Genomic DNA, 22,712 nt, shown 5'->3' on the forward strand with positions numbered 1-22,712 from the left:
TTTAACCGTGAAGTCATTTTAAACTATTTTCTAAACGTCCGACTTTTTAAACATCGAGGCAATTCATTAAATATGTACAATAACATTCTGGTTATTTGTCTGGATAATTGTTTTCGAGTTACTGAGTTTTGGATTAAACCCATTCAAATCAAGTGACCTGGCAAACAGGCTAACAATTATAAAAACTTCAATATAATATTATAACTTTGATAATAGTGGTAGTTATTTCCACTACTGTAATGAAAAAAAAAAAAAACCTTTGAGAACCACTGGTCTAAAATATACAATGCACTATATAAAAAAGAAAACATGGGCCTATTAGAAAGTAGTACTGATTGTGTGACCTGCACAAAGAACATGCAAATATGTCTGGTGCTGAGAAAACAAGTGTCTAAAAATCACATGCATCATTTGTGACTAAACAAAAAGTCTTTTATTTTCCTCTGATATTTTTTCTTGACACAAGAACATAAGACAAACAATATGAACTGCAAAACCTCTCTCTCTCGCTCTCTTTTTTTTTTTTTAAACTACCTTAACTACCTGTGACCAGTCCTATGAAGTCCCTCATAATGCTGGGATACACAACAGTATTAAAACAGATGCAGATAATTTTTGTTTACCATCACAGTACCAGTTTACTATTATTGCTCAACAAATATGTATAGACAGTAATAATATAAAAATAATTATATAATAATTAACCCAAGTTTCAGATGGACAGGCATGCTTGCGTCTGTCCAAGGAAGGAGAAAATGCAATTTCTGGAGAGACAAAATGTAGTTTTGCAGCAGTTGAACCTGTTTAATTTGATCTATTATCATCTATAAAATGCTAAAATGAAATGAATCTAAAAGGTCAGTATGAACACATATTAGAAAATATCACCTGCAATGGCTCTAAGCCTTAATATTGGTGCATATCTCTTGTCTGAAGCATGTTTAATATGTCAGTACCAATTATTCTTAAAAGATTATTGAAAGATGGTTGATTACTAAATCCTCCCAAGTTATTTGCCAGAGCTATTCATAATAATGGCAAATAAATCCAACAGGAACCTGTATTCGTTTGAGGTCATCTTGAAATAAAATGACTAATATCTACAAAATAATAATAATAATAATAATAATAATAATAATAATAATAATAATAATGTAGCTGTTTCACAGCTACAGACCTCATTGATATAGGCTTTTATGCTCATTGAAAACTTCAGCTGAAAATCCACCAGTTTTGGGGTGCCATATTTCAGGTTCAAGCTTCTTCCTCAGTTCAGTTCTCCATCCACTTAAGTGCTTCAGAAACTTTTAAAAAGCCCTCCTGGTCTCATAGGGCATCCACGAGCTGGTTCCATCATCCTTGGCCCATCCTTGAGCAGTGGTGTCACTGAGAGACGCAATACCACCGCCAGCCTCATCTGAAGACACAGACGCCATCTTCACCACAGTCAGATCACCTGGATTAGTCATGTATGGAGGACAGGAGTAGCTGGAAGCTGAGCTGTAGCTGGCTGCTGGATAATGGACGTCTTCCAGTGTTTGCAGAGTGTAAGGCTGGGAGCTGGAGGGGACAGATCCACTGCTGCGGCTCGTCGAAAGCCGATACGGAGAGGAGCTGCCCGAATCAGCACCCAGAGACGGGGAATCTGCCACCGGGGCTGTGCCTTCAGGGCAAAGAACCTCCGGCTGACTGACGTGATCTTCTGAAGGCTGCTCCCATGGATCTCTCTGTGGAACATTAGTGAGGGGAAAAAACATATAACAAAGACAGCATGACGTTATGTTTTGGAAAGAACATGTTACACCTTATTTCTCGTTGACTTTCTCGAAAAAATTTATATTCTGTTTCTTTTCTTTTTAACCCCTTAAACTTCAACGACAAGTCACTACAGTCTTCTCATATTAGTTTTACTGTAGTAAGTAATCACTGTAGATACTGAATACAATGTTTTATGATGAAAAACTAAATAATGAGACTGAGACAAAGGGTTAAGAAAACATTATAAATTAGCATTTCTCCTGCTTAGAATTTCATGTTAACTCTTGTTAATATAACACTTTTCATTTTAGGTGCAAATTTTCACAATGCTTTACATGGAAAGACACTGTGAATGATGAAACAATCTACAGTCATTAATGAATTGATTAGGAAAATGGCTCCAAATGATGAAAAATTACATAAAATAATTAAAAATAGGTCATGTTAAACAAGAATGTTTTAATCTGGATTCAAAATATCAATTGAGTTATTGATTCTAATGTAGTAATTCCACTTAAGGGTTTCTAATCTGTTCATCTCATGACAGAATTACAATAATTACAAGATTCCAATTGATAAAAAAACATTCTCATCCTCATTCAGAATTTTCTGAAAGTGCAACATTGACAGTGTATAATGTCATGTTGTAAACAAGCATACCATGAAAAAGCCCTGTATGTTGAAGTCAGAAAGACAGCATTAAGAAATATTTGACTGATATACACAACAGCCAATAGCAGTCGTGATGTGTGACAACCCTACCGAATTTAAACAAACTTCACAGTAGCTTAACAAACTAGCTAAATATGGAGAATAGTGAAGAGTTTAAATGAGAGCTTTGCAGAGTAATACGCTTCTAGATAGCATTTAATTGGTCTAACATGAAGGTTAGCACAAATATGCACCATCAAAGAATGTAATAATTTCCCCAGAAATGACGAATAACTCTCTCAAACTTTTCTTTTGCATTTTTTTTCTAGATATACTATCATATTCGATCATTAATGTCCATAACTGTGCAAAAAAGTTCCAAAAAGCTCTGAAACACCAATTTTCTGGGGCGCTTAATAATTAGAAAAATTAGAAGTATAATGTCACGATTAGGGCGCACGGTGGCTTAGTGGTTAGCACGTTTGCCTCACACATCCAGGGTTGGGGGTGTGATCCCCACCGTGGCCCTGTGTGTGCGCGGCGTTTGCATGTTCTCCGGGTACTCCGGTTTCCTCCCCCAGTCCAAAAACATGCATGGTATGCTGATTGGCGTGGCCAAAGTATCTGTAGTGTATGAATGGGTGTATGAATGTGTATGTGAGTGTGCCCTGCGATGGATTGGCACCCTGTCCAGGGTGTACCCCGCCTTGTGCCCCATGATCCCTGGGATAGGCTCCAGGTTTCCCCGTGACCCTGAAGTGAAGGATAAGCGGTATAGAAGATGGATGGATGGATGGATGTCAGGATTTAGCATGTATAGGTGCATCTCAAAAAATTCGAATATTGTGGAAAAGTATTTTTTTTCCTGTAATTTAATTCAAAAAGTGTAGCTTTCATATATTCTAGATTCATTACACATAAAGTGAAATAATTCAAGCCTTTTTTGCTTTAATCCTGATGATTATGGCTTACAGCTCATGGAAATAAAAATCCAGTACCTCAAAATATTAGAATAAAGAATTTTATCATACAGAAATGTCGATCTGAGAAGAGCTCTAATCAGCTAATTAACCCAAAACACCTGCAAAGGTTTCCTGAGCCTTTAATCTCTCAGTCTGGTTCAGTACACACAACCACAATCATGGGGAAGATGAAGTCCAGTGAAGTCCAGTGTGAAGTTTCCACAGTTATTGATGATTTGGGGTGCCATGTCATCTGCTGGTGTTGGTCCATTGTGTTTTCTCAAGTCAAGAGTCAATGCAGCGTCTACCAGGAGATTTTAGAGCACTTCATGCTTCCATCTGCTAACAAGCTTTATGGAGATTCTGATTTCCTTTTCCAGCACAACTTAGCACCTGCCCACAGTGCCAAAACTACTAGTAACTGGTTTACTGGCCATGGTATTACTGTGTTTGATTGGCCATCCGACTCGCCTGACCTGAACCCCATAGAGAATCTGAGAGACTCGAGACCCAACAATAGAGACGAGCTGAAGGCCGCTATCAAAGCAACCTGGGCTTCCAGAACACCTCAGCAGTGCCACAGGCTGATTGCCTCTATGCAACACCGCACTGATGCAGCAATCCATGCAAAAGGATTAAAGCCCAGACCAAGTATTGAGTGCATAAATTAACATACTTTTCAGAAGGTCGACATTTCTGTATTATAAATTCTTATTCTGATATTTTGAGATAGTGGATTTTTGATTTCCATGAGCTGTCAGACGTAATCATCAAGATTAAAACAAAAAGGCTTGAAATATTTCACTTTATGTGCAATAAATCTAGAATATATGGAAGTTCCACTTTTTGAATTAAATTATGGAAAAACTGAAAATTTTTTTGAGATGCACCTATATATATTTATAAGAAACTGACTGTATAATAATTACATTGCTATACAGCATTATACAGTGACCATAGAATTTCTAACAGTGTAGACAAGAATCTTCAAGCCATCATCGTGTAATTACCATAATTCTGACATTAAAACACACTATTAGAAGGTAATAAACTTTTAATATACTTAGAGTCTAAATGTATGTTAATATAATGGTTAACACAACCCATGATACTTCTCTTTAATAGGCCTTTATGCTTATAATGTGACTGGATGTTTAATTGACAGCTCAGTACCAGGAGAAGATGCGATGATGTCTCGCCAGACAGAGAAGGCAGCAGTGTAGACAGTGCAGATGGGGAAAACAGTGACCCTCCACCAGCTGTGTAAGCAGTCGCACTTCTGTAATCTCCGAATGAATCTGGTTGGTAGTAGCTGTCGATGAAAGAGGGGTAGCTGGACGAGTGCTCATAAGAGAAGGCCTTGCTGCCCAGAGCAGAGGAGTATGAGTCTGAGGAGTACTGCTTCATTGGGTGGCACAGTTCGGAATCGGGCAGGAAAGGCCTCCGCATGCTGTAGTATCCAGGAAGCATGTGAGCACCTGCAGGAGGAAGCAGGAAGTCAGTGTTGCTAAACTGAATGTCAGTGAATTAGCTCTGACATCACTTCCATCAGTCAGTTTTTGGACAAGTTTAATTAGATAGTGGTGTGTAGGAGCTTTATCAGATGATCACAGACAAGATGACCTCACCTGGCATTTGTACAAAAGCGGGCTGGGAGGAACTGGCTGCAGCCTGAAAACCACATAAATTTATAGATATAATTATTATTGCCTTCAGGGCAGTGTGGTAGTCACGAAGAAGACAGAATCCTATTAAACCACATTTCCAATAACGTGTATAAACTGTCAAAAAGGCAGTGGCGTGCTTTAGACAATACAGTGTAACGAAACATTACAGAACGTTGGTGGATGAGTTTTTGGTGGCTCACTGAATATGAAATCCCCGGCGTGCCACTCTGCTTTCACAAAGCCAGTGCGAACACAGAGTCGAAGACAGGAAGGCTCTAGTACACAAGCTGATTCTGTTGAAAGCCAGGCAAATTTTGTGGTAGGATATTTGAATGTGATTTGCCAGTGTCACAATAGCACCACCCCGTGCGTGTGTGCATGTGTGTGTGTGTGTGTGTGTGTGTGTGTGTGTGTGCGTGTGTGTGTGTGTGTGTATGTGTGTACACGGTTGCCTCCGGTGTTGTGTGTGCCTTGAGGGTCTAAAGAAATAATCAGATGACTAGGAACATGTCCCAATAGATAATACTCAGAAGAAAAGAGAAGGGGGTCTTTTGTGTTGTTGATATACATATAAAGAGGCAAATAGTTATTTTAGGATAACTTTATGGAATGTAGTACCATTGTTGAGTATTAATTGTCTTCATTCTAAAAAGAATGAGACCTGTATTTTATCCTAAGGTATGTTTAAATGATGCGCTAATTTTCTAAATGAAACAAAATACTTAAGAAGATCACTACTGGTGCTGACTTTGGCATGATTGTGTGTCAATGCCATGCGCTGCCCATGAGAAATTTGCATGAAGCACGATTAGGGCCATTAGTACAAAGTAAGGAGGGGGAAGGGAGTGGAAAGGGGATGTATGTATGTACACGCAGCAGCAAGCCTAGCACAAGGAATGATCTATTTTGTTTGTCTTTGGTTGAGGTTAAGGTCTCGGCAGTGACCTAATGCTACATTTAACCGTCTGTCTGCAACAATGCTCCACTTATCTGGACCCTTTCAGGAAGACAGTGCTTGTGCGGACAGGTGCACCTGATACCGATCTCTCAGTGGTGACAAGAGACATCTAACACATCCATCACATGCCAATGCTCACAAGTAGCACATTATATTATAGGAACTCTACAACTCTCCAAAGTTCTGGATTTTACATGAGAATCTTACATTTTACTTGAATTTCTTCACCTTGAAATCCATACTATTTAGTGCTTCCATTTCATGTGACCAGCTTCCAGATGATATGATTGTATGTCAGTAATGTGAAAATACTATGTATAAGTATATCTATACTTATGAAAATTCTCTACTAGAAATACAAAACAATGAAAACTTACGTTGAAACGTGGTACATTCGTTTGCCTTGATCGTTTCTCAGCTAGCAGGTCTTTGACTGTGTGCTTGACTCTGACGCCTTGGTACACTCTCTTAGAATACTCTGATGAATACAAAATGTGTGTTAAATACATTTCTGCCACATCCTAAAAGTGCTAACAACTGACTCAACTGATTTAATCAGAAGATCAACAATGTTTAGGCTGAGACCAGAACTAAGTTTTTTCCCCCTAATTATTTTGTTTTTTTTTTTGGCACAAACACCCAAGGTGTGGTGTAGCATTAACAGGTTATTATTACTTTTTTCCCCTCAAGCATTCATACACTCCATGTGTAACAAGACACTTCACAATGTTAGGCATCAACAAGATCAGTTTTAAGCTAATCCTAAAATGAAAGATATATATTCAACTCAATTTGGGAAACCCAGATGCCTGGAAAACATAATGTCAAATTTCAACTATAGCTTCCATAATCATAAAATGTACAAAAGCCAGAAGCATTTGTAACCTCAAAATGAACAACGTCAGCAATAATATCTGTTCATTATGTATGTTAACAAAGCTGGGTTTGGAACTCTGTCCTATAACAGATTAAATGACTAGTTGAACCTTTTTTAAGGAAAAAAACTTTTCAATGAAACATATCCAAGAAAAACACGTTACTTCCTTCTTCCCTGTTAATGCATGACAGAAAAGAGGAATCTGACTAAAACTGTAAAGTAAAACTTTAGTTAGATTAAAGTTTTTTGTTGTTGTGATCTTATATGTTTGCATTTGTTTTACAGTAACACACTCACTAGTCTCATAAAGTAAAACATTGTTCCATGGAATCATGATAATATGAAATAATCCTTCCTGGTAGTGAGTCAGGTACAGCTTAGTGACTCAGGTAACAGAAACAACAACATGAATGTGAAACATAGAAAATCTATCATTAGAAGGTAATTAAATAACATACATACACACACACACACACACACACACACACACACACACACACACACACAGAAACTGAGGATTTACTGCACATATGGTAGTAGTGGACAATATAGAGGATTTAAAGAAAACAATAGCATAACTTGGTTTTTATAACAAAACCATCTGATCAGTGTGTCAATTTTTTGTATAAAACGATGCTATAAGATTTAATAAACTAAGCTCGCTTTTCGTATTTATGCTTGGAATCTGAACTATAGTAAAAAAAAATTAATAAAAATATTGTGGAATATCACAAAACAAAAATTCTAAACTTCATAAAATTAATAAGCCCACTTCAGAACAATTAACATCATCTATTATTATTATTATTTAATATATATCAGGCACCTAAGTGTTTCTATAACCACAAATATAAGGTTTCATGAGAAGATCTAGCCCTTATTTCATGTGTGTCTACAAGCAAAAAGAGTATGATGACATATTGCCAAACATCTGTTCCCCAAACCCCTTACAGTGGGAAACTTGAATCACAATTTTATTGTTTGTTGCCCAGTTGCCAGAGATTTTGTGGTTTCTAAAACTACTTTTAATCAATAATTCCTAGCAGTGAAGAGTAAGAGGGTTTTGAATATTAATGCCAAAATATACTGGCTGATATATTAGATTCTACAATTGAATGCTTTCAGTCAATAACCAAATACTAATGTATATTATACATTACATGGCTGTCAAGTGTTATGTTCATGGTGCAGGCGTGCAATCATGAAGTAACACACCAGCCTATACATTGTTGTCTGTCAAGTTAAGGAATTCCAAACCATAACGAAATAAAGTAAATCTCACAACTAAGCTGTACACAACACACATGTGGTCAAATAGTGTTTGATTACAAGATTTTAAATAGTTGGACGTATATGAACACAGCTTGATTTTGACGCATGTTTGTGTGTGTGTGTGTGTGTGTGTGTGTGTGTGTGTAATCAAACACTGATGAAAAAAACATGGTCTAGACTGCTAGGAAATTAGTTTAGAAACACAGAGACCTAGGCTACAATTAATTTTCAAAAAAATAATATCCTATTTCTGTTAAGTATTTTGTTCATTTATTTTGTATCATTTATATTCCTTGTGCAACCTAAATCAAGTATGAATGCAGTTGTTTAAACCCCTATATGTATTTCTGTATATTTGTGGCTATATGAAAATTGTCACACTGTATATCATCTTTTGTTCCCTTTAACAATGAACAGCATTTAAATCGCTGTCATGTTTGTGTTTTTGCTACAAATCATACTTAAATTTTTAATTCTTCATACACTCTCAAAAATAGTACTAAACTGGACCGTTCCTTGTTGTACATTTAGTACATTTAGTACCGTTCCTTGTTGTACATACTTGTGAATCATTTACTTAGAAAGGATTCATGTACCTAAAACATCAATTTAATTACTATTTATATAAATTAAATTATTTTAAAGGTGCACTATATGTATTTTCCCATGTAAACATTCCATATAAAAGGTAAACAAGATGTACCCTTGAGGTACTGCCCAAGTGACAAGGAAAGTCAGTTTAATGCTATTTATTTTTCGCAGTGAACCGAGTTAAATTATTACAAAAATTGTTACAAGAAATAGCCCACCACAATTTGTTAATTAAATATAGTTTGTGCTTGACAAAATAAATCTCTGGTCTATAATAACTAGACAGAACTTGTTATTACATGTACAGAGCAAATACATTGAAATGAATCAAGTTCTCACCTGTCTCCATCATAACTTGTGGCTTACGGGCGACAGTGTGTTTGCAGGAGGTCACTTTGGCTTTCTAGTCCAGCAGTAGCGATACAGTGAGCCATTTAAAAGCCTTATGCAGACATGCTCACAGAGGCCCAGGTGAGCGCGCCCATATATTTATACCTCCCTCCTGGTGGCCCTGATCAAGCCTTCATGATTTGTGTACATGCAAATAATTGGCTGCAGGACGTTTCTTGGTTATTTGCATCCCAGGCTAACATGCTAGATTAGAGGAGGTCGAATCATGCTGCAGCAAAATGGAAAAATGGGACACACGTGTTGGGCTGATAAGGGATGGCAGACATGACATATCAATCGACGTTAGTTTTCAGCATTTGCAACAGTAATTCATAAACAGATGTTAGACAGTCTCTGTGAAAATGTCCCATGAGCACACAGAGGACGGGGATTTTCCTCCTGTTAACAACGGCACAATTCTTTTACTGTCAAACCAAGCACTATAGCTGCTGCTGTCTTTCACACGGGTTGCCAGATTGAATCACTTATTCCCATGGGAGGCATGTTGTATTACGCTATTGTTAAAGAAATAGAATTTGGTTGCTGGATAGAATTTGGTTGCAGATTATTTTTGGTCAAATGGACGGTTTTGAGAATTGCAGAAGTTAGTTGTGTCTTGGGTTCATAAAGTCTCCAAAACTACAATCCGAAGTCACTTACATCAACATAAGTTGTTTGGAAGGGCTTCAAGAAAAAAACCCTCTACTCTCATCCAAAAACAAACTCAAGCATCTTCAGTTTGCCAGACACTACTGGAATTTCAAATGTGGTCGGGTTCTATGGTCAGATGAAACCAAAATAGAGCTTTTTGTCAATAAACACCAGAGGTGGTTTTGGAGCACACAGAGAGGTAGCCATTTGGAAAAGTACCTCATGCCCACGGTTAAATATGGTGCTGGTTCTTTAATGTTTTGGGGCTGTTTTTCTGCCAGAGGACCTAGACATTTTGTTAGGATATATTAAATTAAATCAGATATTAAATTAAAACTTGACTGTCTCTGCCAGAAAGCTTAAAATGGACCGTCGTTGGATCTTCCAGCAGGACAATGATTCAAAACATACATCAAAATCAATGCAAAAATGGTTTACTGACTACAAAATCAAGGTCCTGCCATGGTCATCCCAGTCATCTGACTTGAAACCCATAGAAAACCTGTGGGGTGAAATGAAGAGAAGTCCACCAGCGAAGTATCTGGAGAGGTTCAGTATGGAGCAATGGTCTCAGAAAGATCCCTTGCCATTGAAGACAAGGGTTGTTATCTTGGCAAAGGGAGGCAGCACAAAGTATTGACTAAAAGGTTTCCAATAATTGTTGCACACCTATATATTTAACACACAAACACACACACACACACAAACCAAACACACACACACACACACACACACACACACACACACATATATATATATATATATATATATATATATATATATATATATATATATATATATATATATATATATATATATATATCAGATGGTGTCTCATAGGCCTCACAGTCTACTCTGCTCACTGAACTCTCATGTCATACTGGAAGTGTCCATTTTAATATTGGGCAAATTGTAGCCATAAAGGACTGTACATCATTACTCAGATAGGCTATGCCAAACAATGTTTAATTGGTATGAAGGCGCCCAATATGTGCCTGCTGACACAATGCAAGTTGCATCCATGGATTCATGATGTTGATGCCTCCTGGTGCAGATGCTATACAATATGAAAATAAAAACATATAATTAACATACTCCTGTTCAGGGTGTCCCGAGTTCCCTGGGATAGCCTCCAGGCTCCCTTGTGTAGGATAAGCAGTACAGAAAATGGATGGATGGATGGATGGATAATGAGCATAAGTGAACACATCCTATAGAAATGAAAAATAAAGCTATGGCATGGCATACAGCCTATTGAGTGTTGTACATGAATTGGTTCAGTTTAAAATGTCACCACCAGTATATAACCGAGTCCAACTTAAATGAAAACGCAGATCTACATTTTATTAATTTGCACATAGTTTCAGTTTCTTTTGATACCATAATGCAAATGTTCAAAAGCCAGGGCAACAGTGTTCAGGCTATTCATGCATTTCCCGATTGACTGCATTGCACTTACACTAAAACGAAAGCAAAAACAGGCGTCGAGAAAACCAGGAAGAAGTTAGCTTTTGATTCGTCTCTATTGATTTATTTAGATTAATTAGTCTTTTATGTAGCAGTCTGTCTGTAGTTACAGATTTGTCTCTTTTGTGTGTTTTTATTTAAGCAGAGTTCATGGAAGGTGCTGTGCGTTTTGCAGGGTGGTGCGCTGTTCAAGACAGCAACACACTTTCAGAGGATGAAGCTCCGGAATTGGGCCGGGTCTACACCATGTTTCATGGCACACATATTGACAACGCCAAAGACATCATCATCAACGGCTTCAAGCAGTCCACGCGCGGAATGCTGGGCAAAGGCGTGTACGTCAGCCGCAACATCCAGAAGGCCAAGTGCTACCCGCTCCGAACTGACAAGAACGACCAGGTTGTGTTCAAGCTCAAGGTCAACGTCGGCAAAGTTAAAAAAATCGACGTCAACAACCATCCACTGCGCACGTCCTGGCACGACGACGGCTACGACTGCGCATGGGTGCCTCCACACAGCAATATATCAGCGATCAAATCCGGCCGAGAGGAGGACTGCGTGTGGGACCCGAAACGCATCACTGTGGTCGACGTGGCGTGTTGCGTGGACGAGGGGAAACGACGCAAGCTGCGTAACCTCATCCGCAGACACGTGAGCAGCGACGAGTGTCCAGCATGCCGCCAGAGCTCTCCGGACTTACCGCACGACGTGCGGGACTGCTGGGCGTGCGGGGGCAGGATTTGTCCATTTGAAAAAGAGCATGTGTGTACAGCGCAGCAATATGTCCAGTGAAAGGTTAGTTCCCTACATCCAGTCCTGGAGGGCCAGCACAGTCAGGTATGCGGAACTAAAGGCCTCCCTGGGATGGATTTGGGGATCTGAACACAACTCTGCACTCTCAGGGAATAAAAGGGTACTACCTATCCTTGTCGCTTAGGTGGTACGCTTAAGGTTACTCCTTTGTAGCTTTTGTCCCTAGAAAGCTGCACCCGGTTTACTTTTAAAGCTTTACATTAAAACTTATTCATTCATTTATGTACCGTAAGTCCTTTAAAAAATAGGCCTACACTATCAATGTTTCCATGTGTTAGAGATAGTATTAACAATACAAAGGTACTACGTCATCGACAAGGAAAGGTAGAATTTAACAGCCTATTTTTTTTCTTTTTCTGAGAATATGGGTGGTCAGTCACTGTGGCCTATGCAACTCAGACAATTATGTTACTGTTTACATCTCACAAACAAAACTGAAAACAACAACAACAACAACAACAAAAAAAAACAACAACAACATGAAGGGTATTTCTATGATGCATTTGTGCACAATATAATAGTATATACTAGGCTAGAATTTGCTTTGTCTCTGATGGCCAGTTTCTTTGTCTGTGAATGTAAATTATATCTATGTTTTCTTTATTTTGTGATAATTGATGACATGACTCATCACTGTGTTAACTAACCTAATTTAAAATAATAATAATAATAATAATAATAATAATAATAATAATTAAATAGCCTAGGAATTAAACCAATTAGTAATACATTTAGAAAGCTCACCAGAAGGGTTCACAGAGTATCAGGATGTGAATAGAGGTGTGCAATGGGACTAGAATCCCACAGTATGCAACAAAAAAAATCACTCAAGTAGGAAAGTTTTGCTTTCATACTTTCATACTTGCTAAGGTCGCGGTACAAACACAACATTTGTTTATGAATAGGAGACACAGAGGGTTCTGTTTTGTCTATTATCAGTGATTTGCTCCTGTAGCCTGACCGAAATACTGCCTTAATCACACATTTCTGCCATATTTCTGTACAAACTAGCCTGAAATTCACAAAATAAATATGTTTTTGTTTATTGTAAATTGTCTGTTCCATAGCTCACATGCAGTGCACACAGGACAGCATATCTCTACTGGGTCTCCGAAAAACATTATTATTTAATTAATTAGAAAATTATTAACATGTATGTTAATTGTGTATGTCTTTCATTGTTCTTATTTGAACATTCTCCACAGTTAGTAAAAAAAAATATTCCCGGAAAATCATACAGATATTATATTGAAATGCAGGACTCTGTTTAGACGTGCAGCAGCAACGTGTCACAGCTTCATAGTAGATCTTTCTGTAATTTCATAAACCCAAAAACTGAAGTAAATCTGACAAATATTATTAGATGGCTATTGTTGTCTACTATAAACAATAGTTTAAACAACTGTATAAACAACTGACTTGGGAAAGAAATAATTGTTCTGATACATAGTTCCCTCGCTTAGGCCTACTCAGTCACATTAGATAGAAAGCTTTCCAGAAAGTTCCTGGTTGTCTGGTTGAGAGCAGTTATGAACTCAATTGAAGCAGCTGAAGAACTGTTCAGGAGTTTAATGATATTATGTTATGCAAATTTCTATTTGCTGTTATAATTTGTGAATGACAAATTACTTCTTATCCCATCAATCTGTTTTTAGTATTTCCAAAGGCATAAATTACTTCTTATCCCATCAACCTGGTTTTAGTATTTCCAAAGGCATAGTGAATGGGATCATATATAAAATATAATCCAGTCTAGACCACATCCACTTCTGGTTGAAATCCAAATACAGATCAAGATGTGAATGCATATACAAATACAGATAATGGCATTGTGTTACACCCCTACTATAGCCTAAATTATGATTTAGTTGTATTTGTATGATAATTCCCTGATCATTCCCTGACTTGCCCTGCTTGAATTAATTCCTGTTACATTAACATGTAAGTTAATTTCATGACTAAAGTTTTCTTGACATTCTGTGCAGTACCATATATGGTGGTGTTAAGCTTCAATTTCTATTGGATTTGTTTGCTGGTTGTCACGTCTCAAGATGTAACGAAGATAGGGACGGATGCAAATGCATTTAAACAGTTTATTTAATGTGAGACACAGGCAGGTAAATCCAAATCATGATCAGAAACGTAATCCACAAACATGCAAAGGTTAGGCGATCAGAAAACAGGCATACACGGGGCAAAGCAAGAATCAAGGTCGCGGTCACGGAATACAGGGTCGATATACAAAACAAGAAACATAAACTATAGCGGGAACTGGGAGCGGAGAAACCAGCATGGACTAAGTGCACTAATCTAACATGGAACATGACATGGACAATAACTAAGCCTATGACTGTGATAAACTATCGTGTGGAATCTAAACTAATCTAACCTACTATAACATATTGTATCTTATCTAATATTCCGCGCCGTGTGCTGGGAGACCCGCGGTATATATACAAGCACAATCAGCGTGTTGATTGCTGACGGCTGACAGCAATCTAGACACACGCTAAACAACAGCCAATGACAGAACAGGGAGGAGACTTAACAGAAACATAACAAAAGCACGTGTCCAATGTACACAATGTCACGATTGTCAACATACGAAAAGCAGGTGCTCACGCACCTTGCTCATGCATGCGCGCCCACATGCTCTCCAGCGCGCTGCGTACAGGGGAAACCATGACACTGGTGATATGAGAATAAAATACCTCTGGCTTGTCATTGACTATACCATGAACCAATGGTTATATTATGAACATAATCAAGTTGTAGGTTCTAAGTTGTGTGTATGGGCTAGCTAGCTGTACCTAATTGAAGAGGCTTACTTGGTGTGTCAGACTTCTGTGTTAAAAAGATAATTGCCTAGTTTTCACTAATAACACATTGTGTAGCACAATTGATGCTTTAGTGTCAGCAGAAAATAACATGCTAGTTACTCATTTAATACAGCTACATTCTTGATTTGACAGTGCACAAGTGTGTGATGAATAGAACCCCAATTCCAAAAAAGTTGGGACGCTGTGTATAATGTAAATGAATGTAAATAAAAACAGAATGCAATGATTTGCAAATCTGATAAACCCATGTTATTCACAGTAGAACATAGAAAACATGTCAAATGTTTAAAATGAGTAAATGTACCATTTTAATAAAAAAATAAAGTAATTTTGAATTTGATTGCAGAAACAAATCTCAAAAAGGTTGTGACGGGGCAACAAAAGGCTGGAAAAGTAAGTGTTACTAAAAAGAAACATTTTGCAACTAATTAGGTTAACTGGCAACAGGTCAGTAACATGATTGGGTATAAAAAGAGTATCTTAGAGAGGCAGAGTCTTTCAGAAGTAAAGATAAGATGGAAACTGGATGGAAGCATATGTTGCCCTAAAACCTCTATATAACTTTCAGCACTGATGGTAGATTTCCAGATGTGAAAGCTGCCCATTCCATAGGCACTAATGCACCCCCATACCATCAGAGATGCAGGCTTTCGAATTGAGCGCTCATAACAAGCTAGATGGACCCTCGCCTCTTTAGTTATCTTTAGTTTAGAATGTGGCTTCCATGGTTTCCAAAAAAGAATTTCAAATTTCAATTCATCTGACCACAGAACAGTTTTCTACTTTGCCTCAGTCCATTTTAAATGAGCTTTGGCCCAGAGAAGACGACGACGTTTCTGGATCATGTTCACATATGGCTTCTTCTTTGCATGATAGAGCTTTAACCAGCATTTGTGGATGGTACAGCGGACTGTGTTCACAGACAATGGGTTGCCCCTGTCCCAACTTTTTTGAGACATGTTGTGGCCATCAAATTAAAAATTACCAAATTTTTTTCTTAAAATGGTACTTTTACTCAGTTCAAACATTTGATATGTATTCTATGTTCTATTGTGAATAAAATCTTGGTTTATGAGATTTGCAAATCATTGCATTCTGTTTTTATTTACATTTATTTTCATTTTACACAGCATCCCAACTTTTTTGGAATTGGGGTTGTAGATACAATAGGAGAGGTTAACTTGCCTCAAATTTTAATTGAGCTCAGGATATGTCTGTAGTTGAGCAGATGCAAAATCGTGGATTAAAAAATAGTCCAGAGGGGGGAAAACGATTTTCAGTTTGGTTGAACTCACTAGTTGAAATAAATGTAACAGCCTTTTCCCGCTGAATTTACTTTTTATTAAGCATAATTGTTTATACAGTGCATCCGGAAAGTATTCACAGCGCTTCACTTTTTCCACATTTTGTTACGTTACAGCCTTATTCCAATATGGATTAAATTCATTATTTTCCTCAAAATTCTACAAACAATACCCCATAATAACAATGTGAAAGAAGTTTGTTTGAAATCTTTGCAAATTTATTAAAAATAAAAAACAAAAAAAAAGCACATGTACATAAGTATTCACAGCCTTTGCCATGACACTCAAAATTGAGCTCAGGTGCATCCTGTTTTCACTGATCATCCTTGAGATGTTTCTACAACTCGATTGGAGTCCACCTGTGGTAAATTCAGTTGATTGGACATTATTTGGAAAGGCACACAGCTGTCTATATAAGGTCCCACAGTTAACAATGCATGTCAGAGCACAAACCAAGCCATGAAGTCCAAGGAACTGTTTGTAGACCTCTGAGACAGGATTGTATCGAGGCACAGATCTGGGGAAGGGTACAGAAACATTTCTGCAGCATTGAAGGTCGCAATGAGCACAGTGGCCTCCATCATCCGTAAATGGAAGAAGGTTGGAACCACCAGGACTCTTCCTAGAGCTGGCCGCCCAGCCAAACTGAGCGATCGGAGGAGAAGGGCCTTAGTCAGCGAGGTGACCAAAAACCTGATGGTCACTCTGACAGAGCTTCAGCGTGTCTTTGGAGAGAGGAGAATCTTCCAGAAGAACAACCATCTGTGCAGCACTCCACCAATCAGGCCTGTATGGTTGAGTGGCCAGACGGAAACCACTCCTCAGTAAAAGGCACATGATAGCCCACTTTGAGTTTGCCAAAAGGCACCTGAAGGACTCAGACCAAAGTTTGAACAAAGATTGAACTCTTTGGCCTGAATGGCAAGCGTCATGTCTGGAGGAAACCAGGCACCAGTCATCACCTGGCCAATACCATCCCTACAGTGAAGCATGGTGGTGGCAGCATCATGCTGTGGGGATGTTTTTCAGCGGCAGGAACTGGGAGACTAGTCAGGATCGAGGGAAAGATGAATGCAGCAATGTACAGAGACATCCTTGATGAAAACCTGCTCCAGAGCACTCTGGACCTCAGACTGGGGTGAAGGTTTATCTTTCAACAGGACAATGACCCTAAGTACACAGCCAAGATAACAAAGGAGTGGCTACAGGACAACTCTGTGAATGTCCTTGAGTGGCCCAGCCAGAACCCAGACTTGAACCTGATTGAACATCTCTGGAGAGATCTGAAAATGGCTGTGCACCAACACTCCCCATCCTACCTGATGGAGCTTGAGAGGTCCTGCAAAGAAGAATGGGAGAAACTGCCCAAAAATAGGTGTGCCAAGCTTGTAGCATCATACTCAAAAAGACTTGAGGCTGTAATTGGTGCCGAAGGTGCTTCAACAAAGTATTGAGCAAAGGCTGTGAATACTTATGTACATGTGCTTTTTTTTGTTTTTTATTTTTAATAAATTTGCAAAGATTTCAAACAAACTTCTTTCACGTTGTCATGATGGAGTATAGTTTGTAGAATTTTGAGGAAAATAATGAATTTAATCCATTGTGGAATAAGGCTGTAACATAACAAAATGTGGAAAAAATGAAGCGCTGTGAATACTTTAAGGATGCACTGTATTAAGCATAATTTACTAACCATCAGTATCTTTTTAGTTTGTGGCTAGCAAGCTACTGTAGCTACACCAGGTTGACAACTTTGTCTCAGTTTAAATTATGGTTCAAAAATAATCACCCAATTCTCAATATAATACATATATTAAAACAGTTGTTGCATTTGTGTCAGCAGGTACAAAGGGAATAAAATGCTAGTTACACAATTAGTATGTTTGTCACTTTTCTCGGTTCCCAATATGCAAGCACCCAATGAGCAGGTATGATAGAGAAGATTTCATGTGCTTTTAGATATGTCTTGGCTAAATATTTTGGTTGACCCAAACTCAAAATTCACTGGGTTGACTTTTTGCAAAATTATGCACTAAGATAAGAATGCATTTTCTGCTGACACAAGAAGCTTTTCAGTTACAAATAAGGCACCGAAACAACATCCTAACAAAGAATGAAATATGACTTTAATAATAAAGTACTTCTTATATTGTTTTATGAAGATAAAGTGAGGGAATTTGCTAGTGAAACATATTTTTAGCCTATAAATAGGCTATAAATATAATATAAATTTTTGGAGCAACAGTTCAGTGCCCTCTTCTTTCTGGGCTATTGTGAGCTATCTGCTTGGGATGCTAACTCTCCACTGGGATCAAGCTCCTCAGCCAGAAGTCACCTTAGAGAATGAAAGGTCCACAGTACTGGAGGTAAGGCCATGTGCCATCCTGATATTGGACCTTGGTGTCCAACAGAGAGGTAGATGAAGTACATTATTTTGGCAGTGAACCCTAAGTTGAAACTACAGTGGTGCAAGGTATAGAAGTCAAATGATGGCCGAAAGAGGAACTCCAGAAAGTTACATTTGCTGTCTATGTCCAGCAAGAGCATGTCCAATAAGGAGTACACAAGCAGGCGGGCTCTAACTTCACTCTCTACAGCATAACTGTACAGGAAATTTAATGTACCCTGTATTGGCTAATCCTACAACCTATCTCTCTACCACTAGGGCATTAGTTGCATGTTCATACACACACCTGGAGAACAGAATGGGCATTATGAATCAGAGTGTATATTGTATATAATGATACCATAGCATGTATTCATTTTTTCACAATGTATTTGTATGCATGTAGCTGTAGAGTACTTAGTGGACATACTGAAGACAGCATTCCTGTGAACTACCGAGCTCCAAAGATGACACGGATGACAGAAAAAAGAAGCCCAACTGCCTGTTATGCCTTGTGTTACAGTCCAATAAAATAAGGTATCATCATGCATTTATGAAGTTATATAATTTCAGGTCACAGCTATGGTGTTCCAGTGTAATTGCCCCTAAACTCAATATTCTAGCTAGACAGCCACAGTGAACTATTCAGTGAGCCTCTGTCATCACAGATCTTTCTGTGGAGCTGTTTTTGTGAGGAGAAATATGTTTGCTAACTGCTAGCACAAGGTTTGTTTTCTAACCTCCTGCATTATACAGAATGCAAGGAAACATTTAGCAATAAAATGTACAGTGATAATGTGTTACTCATGTCACATTCTCCTTCCTCTTATTGTGCCACAGCAATTAAGGGTAGTCTGTAACACCCTTATGTCCATCATGTCTCCCCTTTAGATATCTAAGGGTCCTTGAGAGCTGGAAGGCTTTGTGCAGGAACAGGAGAGAAGGGGAAAAGGAGTTTCCTCAAGGGATTCTGTTGAATAGAAAGATACAGTAGGGAAAGATGGGGTTGAGGATTGCAAATCATCAGAAAACAGGACACGGGGAACAGGTGATAAAGATATCTTTGCTAGTGTAGATTGATCTAATGTTTGTCCTTTGGATTTTTTTTATAAATCAAAATTTTTTCAGCCTTTTATTTTGCATGTTTTTCCTAATTACTTAGTACAAAAATATCTGCCAATAAAACAAGTTTGAAATTAGAAACAAAAATATCTAGAAATAGATTTAAATATAATATATCTTATTGTAATTATATAACAGGAAATACAAGATAAGTTAAATACGACTAATACAGTATTTCCACTTGCTAGTCTAGGTTCTCGCTTTTGTCTTTTATTTGAGCACATAGGTAATGATACCCAAAGAACATGTGGGTAAAGATACCTTTTGATAAACTGATGTGCAGTGTGTTAGAATATGAAAACATATACACCCCAACACTCATATTAAGAAAGGTGTGGAGCGATGAGAATTAGTGCTTGAACTAATGCAGTACAGTGTTGTAACCACATGGGAGCACTGCCACTCCACCACACAGACACATATGAGGCTGGTCGGCTGGTAACTTTTGTGAAAATACTGTTTGCATTAGACTTCACTTTTATTTAGTTTCTTAAAATAGACCAAATGATTTATGCGCTTAAACACTAAAATGCACACCTCAGACAAAAATCTGCAGATATTCAGAATATGGTGCAGAATTTTTTTTTTGCCTTAAGATAAAACAAATACAATCCTCAGATGACTTAAGAATTGTCTTCATTTATTTAAACTACACTAATTTAATTTAGTAATGTAGCTTGTAGAAGTAAAAACAGCATATGTAGCTCTTATAATAAATCATCCAGTCCAGATGGTTATTTTCCAGTTGTTAATTTTTAGTAAGAACCCAGGCTGCTGGCTCATACAGAATATGTGAGTTATCTTTATAAAAAGGGTGAATGTGTGCAGACACAGCACTGGCAGATGTGGTGCTGAATATCTTGTGCTTTCTGATCACACGCACATGCACATGCACACACACACACACTAACACGCACACGCATACACACACGCACACACACACCCTTGTCTTACTAGATTTGTGAAGACTACAGTGGGTAGTGGATGAAAGTGTGTATCCATGGTGCCCTGCAATGGACTGGTCCCATCCAGGGTACACTCGAGCCTCACTCCTGGCGTTCCTGGAATAGACTCCGGATCCAAAACAACCCTGACCAGGATAAAGAGGTTACTGAAGATAAACTAATGAACTACAATTCTTGACAAGGCTTCTGGTTAAGCCTGTTTATGAAGACAGCACAATCTTTCATATTAAGAGAATCACATCAAAGCTGCCTCTGTAAAAAGAAAACACATACATCACATATAATGGCACATCACATTTTGCTGCTATGGTGGTTATCTATTTGGTTGGCAATTCACCATAGTTTCTGGAACAACTGAAAGCAGGTCCTATAACATACGCATGAGTTAAATGGTAGAGGAATGCAAATTTAAGTAAAGTGGACATATTGTCTTGGATGATCAAAGGCCTCTGCTACAGCCGGCCAACAAGATAATCAGCTTCCTCAAAGAACTGGATTCAACAGTTTGCGTCATTTGTCAGAACCAGACACCTGTAAGCTTTCACGGGGCATTCAAGCAATTATTGTAAAAAGATTACAGTGTGCTAAGATGATAACTGATCATAAAATATTCTTTTGGCCTGTGTGATCACTCATCTTCATTTGACAAAGATCATGATATGACCTGTTCAGAACAGTTCTATTGCTGCATTACATTTGAATCACTGGCACCCAAATAAAATGCATCAGTCTGGACCAAATGGTGATCTGGTCTTGGAGAGCATTTGATTCATGTCACAATTCACTAGTCCAAAATTTAGACATTAATAAACTACAGTCTGTAAACATTGCTTCTTTGTATACAATATGCTTCTGGCTCCTCAGGCTAGGAGAAGCATCTGATCTCTGGATGATGATGAGGATGACCTTATATGATCTAAAGTGGAGAATATTACTACAGCTGAAAATAGAGTCCTGCTAGTGTGGGTAGCCCCACACACCCCAAAAGCACCTCTAAGTTAGGATAATGGCATTCTTACGGCATGTGCTGTCTCTCTACTAATGTTGCCCACTTAACATGCCAACACTAATATTTGTTTGCACGCACAGTGAGCAATTCTTCAGTGAGCCTGTAATAGCTAAGCGGCACTTTTGTCTCTTTATCACTGGACTCCAACTTTTGAATTTTTCATAGTCACTTACTGAGTATGAGCAGGCATAGAAAATAAAATTCAGATGTATTTTTATGCTCAGGAAACTTGTTTAATAGCCAGATACTTGCAAACAACAATGCTATAAAGATAATCTAAATGGTGTGATATTTTTTATTATTTGGAATAACTGGTACCTTTGCCAGCAGCAAACATAATTATGCACAAATATGAGAACATTGAGTTATATAAACCTTTTTTTCATTCCATCATTTGGAGCATATCTCCTGCTGTTTCTTTTTATCACCTAGGCTAAATAAACATTTTGTCTTAGAAAATCCTGACACAGCTATAATCCATGTCTTGACAACCAGTGCTTTGAGAAGCTGTCTATAGTCTGTCTGTAGTTGCTAATACTCTGGAAAAGTAAAGATAATTAAAGCCAAAGCCTGAACAATTGATCAATTAATGGTGATTTTCTATTGAATGTACTATAATGAGGACACACCTTATTGAATGACACTAGTGGAGAATGAGGTTTACAGAGTAAATGGAATTTATAACTAACAAGCAGCTTTGCCAGGTTTGAGCAAAATTTCCAGCACCAATGCATCTCAAAAACCTAAAAATAAATACTTAAAACAAGCCGTTGATGTTATATGACTGAATGTCATATCACAGCAAACCAGTGACTACATTCCCCATCCTGCACTGCGGCCTACAAACATGGCCGCCATGGACTACACTTCCCACACACACACACACACACACACACACACACACACACACACACACACACACAGTCACCTTCTCCAGAATTCTCATCACACACACCTGTTGCCAATCTCACACTCACTCACTCCACACTATAAAAGAGACTGCTCATTCATAACATCTTTGTGAAGTAA

At 38.0% G+C, this 22,712-nt stretch overlaps 2 protein-coding genes across 6 annotated transcripts; one reads left to right on the forward strand and one right to left on the reverse strand.

Annotated features, from left to right (window-relative positions):
* Positions 1–81: 81 nt before the first annotated feature.
* pou2af2 (POU class 2 homeobox associating factor 2) lies at positions 82–9,230 on the reverse strand. Of its 2 annotated transcripts, XM_053618675.1 has the most exons (5): positions 9,076–9,230; positions 6,374–6,474; positions 5,000–5,042; positions 4,545–4,849; positions 82–1,727 (listed from the first exon to the last, which is right to left on the reverse strand). In XM_053618675.1, the coding sequence occupies exons 1-5, from the start codon at positions 9,086–9,088 to the stop codon at positions 1,308–1,310; spliced, it is 882 nt and encodes a 293-aa protein (XP_053474650.1). In that variant the 5' UTR covers positions 9,089–9,230; the 3' UTR covers positions 82–1,307. The 2 variants fall into 2 exon arrangements, with proteins under 2 accessions (XP_053474650.1, XP_053474649.1); XM_053618674.1 differs by lacking the exon at positions 9,076–9,230 and having other exon boundaries at positions 6,374–6,680.
* Positions 9,231–10,724: 1,494 nt separating this feature from the next.
* On the forward strand, positions 10,725–20,218 carry gig2o (grass carp reovirus (GCRV)-induced gene 2o). Of its 4 annotated transcripts, XR_008385098.1 has the most exons (4): positions 10,725–11,280; positions 11,387–12,039; positions 18,994–19,124; positions 19,479–20,218. XR_008385098.1 is itself a non-coding variant. In XM_053618572.1 (3 exons), exons 1-2 carry the CDS (start codon positions 11,205–11,207, stop codon positions 12,034–12,036), a joined length of 726 nt encoding a protein of 241 aa, XP_053474547.1. In that variant the 5' UTR covers positions 10,725–11,204; the 3' UTR covers positions 12,037–12,039; positions 18,994–19,209. The 4 variants fall into 4 exon arrangements, 3 of the variants coding, with proteins under 3 accessions (XP_053474547.1, XP_053474546.1, XP_053474548.1); XM_053618572.1 differs by lacking the exon at positions 19,479–20,218 and having other exon boundaries at positions 18,994–19,209; XM_053618571.1 differs by lacking the exons at positions 18,994–19,124; positions 19,479–20,218 and having other exon boundaries at positions 10,726–11,280; positions 11,387–13,074.
* The last annotated feature ends 2,494 nt before the right edge of the window (positions 20,219–22,712 follow it).

This window comes from Ictalurus furcatus, chromosome 28 (assembly GCF_023375685.1).
Source record: "Ictalurus furcatus strain D&B chromosome 28, Billie_1.0, whole genome shotgun sequence".
NCBI lineage: Eukaryota > Metazoa > Chordata > Actinopteri > Siluriformes > Ictaluridae > Ictalurus > Ictalurus furcatus.

What these genes read in the sequence shown, in the direction of transcription:
- pou2af2 (XM_053618674.1), bottom strand. Translation starts at nt 6,505, where the DNA reads ATGTATTTAACACACATTTTGTATTCATCAGAGTATTCTAAGAGAGTG. An exon ending in CGAATGTACCACGTTTCAAC is followed by an intron (nt 5,043 to 6,373) that starts GTAAGTTTTCAT and finishes TGTGGTTTTCAG; the next exon opens with GCTGCAGCCAGTTCCTCCCA. An exon ending in CGCTTTTGTACAAATGCCAG is followed by an intron (nt 4,850 to 4,999) that starts GTGAGGTCATCT and finishes TTCCTCCTGCAG; the next exon opens with GTGCTCACATGCTTCCTGGA.
- gig2o (XM_053618572.1), top strand. Translation starts at nt 11,205, where the DNA reads ATGCATTTCCCGATTGACTGCATTGCACTTACACTAAAACGAAAGCAA. An exon ending in GTCGAGAAAACCAGGAAGAA is followed by an intron (nt 11,281 to 11,386) that starts GTTAGCTTTTGA and finishes TTTTTATTTAAG; the next exon opens with CAGAGTTCATGGAAGGTGCT.